The 3,944-nt window shown below is 49.1% G+C and overlaps 1 protein-coding gene across 1 annotated transcript in view; it reads left to right on the top strand.

Annotated features, from left to right (window-relative positions):
* Positions 1 to 3,944, top strand: part of NUMA1 (nuclear mitotic apparatus protein 1) — a 62,716-nt gene that overhangs the window by 19,317 nt on the left and 39,455 nt on the right. Inside the window, exons 4-7 of the mRNA XM_018574377.1 lie at positions 1,132 to 1,202; positions 1,332 to 1,420; positions 3,014 to 3,094; positions 3,180 to 3,270. Of these exons, the coding sequence (XP_018429879.1) occupies positions 1,132 to 1,202; positions 1,332 to 1,420; positions 3,014 to 3,094; positions 3,180 to 3,270 (332 nt within the window). The remainder of the gene's footprint in view (positions 1 to 1,131; positions 1,203 to 1,331; positions 1,421 to 3,013; positions 3,095 to 3,179; positions 3,271 to 3,944) is intronic.

A 3,944-nucleotide genomic window follows, 5' to 3' on the forward strand; every position in this document is an offset into this window, starting at 1 on the left:
TGAAAGGTCAGCAGTGGGCAGGATCCCGGAGTTCAGCTTTAATGGGATCATTTCAGACCTGTGTCACATCCTCCCCTCCCCCGATGCATGCTTGTTTCCTTTCTGACAGCCGCAGCCTCTGATGTTTGTTTACATCCGGCTTCGCACGTCTTCATTGTCCCGGGCGCATCTGAGCAATTACAGCCCCATAGACTTCTATGGGGCTGGTTCCTGGGGCCGGAGACTATGGGGCATTGATCCACAGGCATAGGTTTGAGACCCCTGCTTTAGAGGTTTTAAAACGTGCTTATCCTTTAACCCTTTCACTATCACAGATGTTAGGCTTACATTGGCGGAAGCCTAGGCATTTAAACACACTCACGGGTGCCATAGCCGTCAGAACTGTACTCGGCCCCCAGAAGCTGATAGTTGATCCTGCCAGTGAGCTGATAACTTCCTCTACTGACTGTTATCAGTTACATTGTGTCCAGCTATTTCCGAGGGTTACAGAAATGTGTGGCTGTGATGTGAAGGGGGAACCACACTTTTCTGTTTGTGTGGGATCTCTCCTTAAAGGAGAACTATGAGGTCATGTCTTTTCCCCATAGTTCTCCTTAGGGTAACGGGAGCACACAAACTAGCGTCCTCCAGTCACCCAAAGCTCAGTAACAAGTCAGTTTCATCTGCTGCGTCTCAGTATACCGCCAGCTGTAGCTCGCGGCATACTGAGACGCCGCAGCTGAAACGGATCCCGACAATTATGTCTGGAATCCTCCCAGCTGCGTGAGTGACAGCTGGCTCTGCCTATCCGTCCGTTCCGCCAGTCAGCGCTGGAGGGGGGAATCCAGTCCCTCCCTGTCACGGCTCTCTACCGTGACAGGATTGAGAGGTGAGTGAACGCCGGTATGTGTTCGCTCACCTCCCGATCTACTGAGCCGACCTGTGACAGTCTCATTGTCACAGGTCGGCTAGAACTATGAGGAGGAGTTAAAATCACATAGTTCTCCTTTAAAATCCATTACCTTTTTAGACTGGGGGGGGCGGGCGAGGGGGCCTCACGATGCTACTAAACGTTCACCTAAAAGACCTTCTGATCTGAATATCGTGAAGAATATTATTCTATTTAATAAGTCTGACTTCATGTTCTCTCAGGAACGGGAGCTCCGAGGAACGTCCACAGATCCTCCAGAGACCTCTAGAAGACCGTCTGGCATATTTACAAAGTAAGAATTCCCCTCCGGCTCATGCTGTATGTCGGTTTGGCGGGGGGGGTGTGATGGTGGTGGGGGGTGATTGTTGGTGAATTGGGGCTGTTGTCACCCTGTGTTAATGTGTGTTCACCCCCCTCGCAGAACACTGCCGATGTGGCTCTAAGGTGGAGAACCTGGTTCAGTGGGAGAGGATTGTGCATGGAGAGAGCAGCGACTTGGAGTTCTGTAAGGTGAGGCCCGTCCTATCCCCGGAGATGAGCCCGTTGTGAAAATAGACATGGACACGATGGTTTTAGAAATGAAATGCATGGGGAGTATATAAATTAAATTAAAATTGCCATTTAATATATGACCTGCTGTGGTCTCATACTGGTAAATGCTGCTCTGAGCGTATACTTGCGTACAGATAGGGATGTACATCTCTGCTGGGCACAGGCAGTCTGCATCCCGGGCGGTACACATCTACCTCTATGCATGTCTAATCAGAGCAGTGTTTACCAGCGTACAGCCTGTCATTGCTTTGTACAGCCGAGCTGCACGCAACACCCATGGCTCCTGGACTCGGTAGTTTTGGACCTTTTTTTTACGGTACATGGACCTGCACCCCCCTCACTGATGAACACACATCTGCTCTATGCAAGAAGCTTTACACTAGGGATGCACCAATACCGGTATTTCAGTATCGAGTACCAATATTTATTTATTTTTTTCGGTACTCGACGATACCGGGTGGCGAACGGCCGGCCGAGAGCCTTGAAACTAACAGCTGGGCGGAGCCAGCCGTTATGTCACGTCTGGCTCCGCCCAGTTGCAATGACAGATCAGCGTTCTCAGGTTACCTGGGGATGCTGAACTGTCATTAAACAATGACAGCTGGGGCGGAGCCAGCCGTGGCAGTTGTTCATTGGCCGGGACCCGCTAGGTCACTGCTAGCTCTGCCCAATTGTTTTTTTTGGTTTTTTTTTTACATTTATTGACATTTGTAGCAAAAAAAAGAGAGAACAGGGGTTTGAAGAGGTGTAACACCACAGTATAGAGATATTGTATAACATTGACAGTTAGGACTGAATATACTAATCTCCCATTGAACATATACTGAGTATCAATTGAATGTAGTTGGATATTTGGGGATATGAGAATATTCATGGGCCTGAGCTCCTGCTTATAATAATGGTGTTATCGGTTTAGTGCAATCATTTTGTACACCAAATGCAAAATAAATTCTATTTGTATACAATATCTCCATGCTGTGGTGTTATACCTCTCTTCAAACCCCTGTTCTCTCTTTTTTTTTTTTTTTTCTAACATTTAACTCTTTTCACTGATTGTCTATTCTGCTTGGTACCACGGAGGTACCGAGCAGAATAGCCGAGCTGAATGTTGCTTGGCGGCATTTGGTTATTCACCTATGAGAATAGGGCCGAACGGTAGCGAGCAGCCTGCCGGAGGTTCGGCTCAGCCGATCCAGTAGTTGGATCGGCTGAGTCGATCTCCTTCACTTTCGGCTCAGTTGAACATGCTGAGCACGTTTGGCCGACCGGAAGCCACCCGATGTACGGCTGAAATCAGCTGTACAAGACTGAAGTGAATAGCCGAACAGCGTTCAGTTCACTTCGGGTCGGGTTTATTCCCTGGGCCGCCTTCGGCAGCTTTGTGAATAACCCTCTTAAACGCTGGGAGCCGAACTTGCTTCAGAATTACAGGAACAAAATGTGAATGTTTTCCTACAATGTAGGGAGCTCTTTCTCGATAATGGTTCGTCCCGTTTTCCAATGATATTCAGTTGTAATCCATTTGATGACCCGTCCTCCCTCTGTTTGCAGATCTTGGTTCTGCTCTTCTATCTCTCCAACATAAAATGTAAGAATGTCCGGGACTGGGAGAGCTTCGACCACAAGACGCAGGTGAGCTTCCTGTTTTGGGATTGCTGTGTTTTGCCGAGTCGGAGGGTGACGGAGTACGGTGGTGACATTCTTGCTGCTTTTGCAGACCGACCTGGCCACTATCCTGAGGTTCGTGCTGGACAATGAAGATGACCCGTCCATTGATGACAAACTCATCCGCTTCCTGCAGAGGAAAGGTGAGACCCGGGGCTGGCTTTGTAGGGCAATCATTCTACACGGCCAGCGGCCCCTTGCTGGAGCTCCTTGGCCCTAATAACAGATTTAGATTGCAGAGTGGTCCTAATGGAAGTCTGTGAAGGTTCCCATTAATAAAAATTAAATCGAGGCAACTGGACTGTCAGGCAAAGCTCTCATGCTGAATTGAGGGCCCAGTCACACCATATCTAGTGCGGTCCGAGCCTGGAATGTACTGGCATCGAATGGCAATGTGCCATTAAATGGATTATCACTTTACTACTATGGTGTGCTGGTGACATTATTTCTTCTATGGTATACACGGTTCCGTCCGCGGTCACTACGAGCACCCACCCATACGGGTTCCTTCCGGTAAGGAGTGCAGCAAGACCTCTGGTTCTTTGGAATGTACTGGAGCGCATAGATTAAGCCAGGCTGCCTTCTGGGAGGGGAGGGGGCATCTCTGCGGTGCCATTCATGCCAATGACATCGCAGACAGTCCCCTTCGCCCGCACCGGAATGCAAGGTACAGGAATGCCCTCCATACCGGTGCAGGCTAATTGGACAAAATGCTGCACTATTGTTTTCCAATCGCGCAGTAATACACGTGCACCGCTCATACCGGAATATACGCTATGTAAGCGAAAATCTCTTCCGTGGTAAGGGTGGGGGGGGG

The sequence above is a fragment of the Nanorana parkeri genome, unplaced genomic scaffold (genome assembly GCF_000935625.1).
Source record: "Nanorana parkeri isolate BGI_ZX_2015 unplaced genomic scaffold, ASM93562v1 scaffold2907, whole genome shotgun sequence".
NCBI classification, from domain to species: domain Eukaryota; kingdom Metazoa; phylum Chordata; class Amphibia; order Anura; family Dicroglossidae; genus Nanorana; species Nanorana parkeri.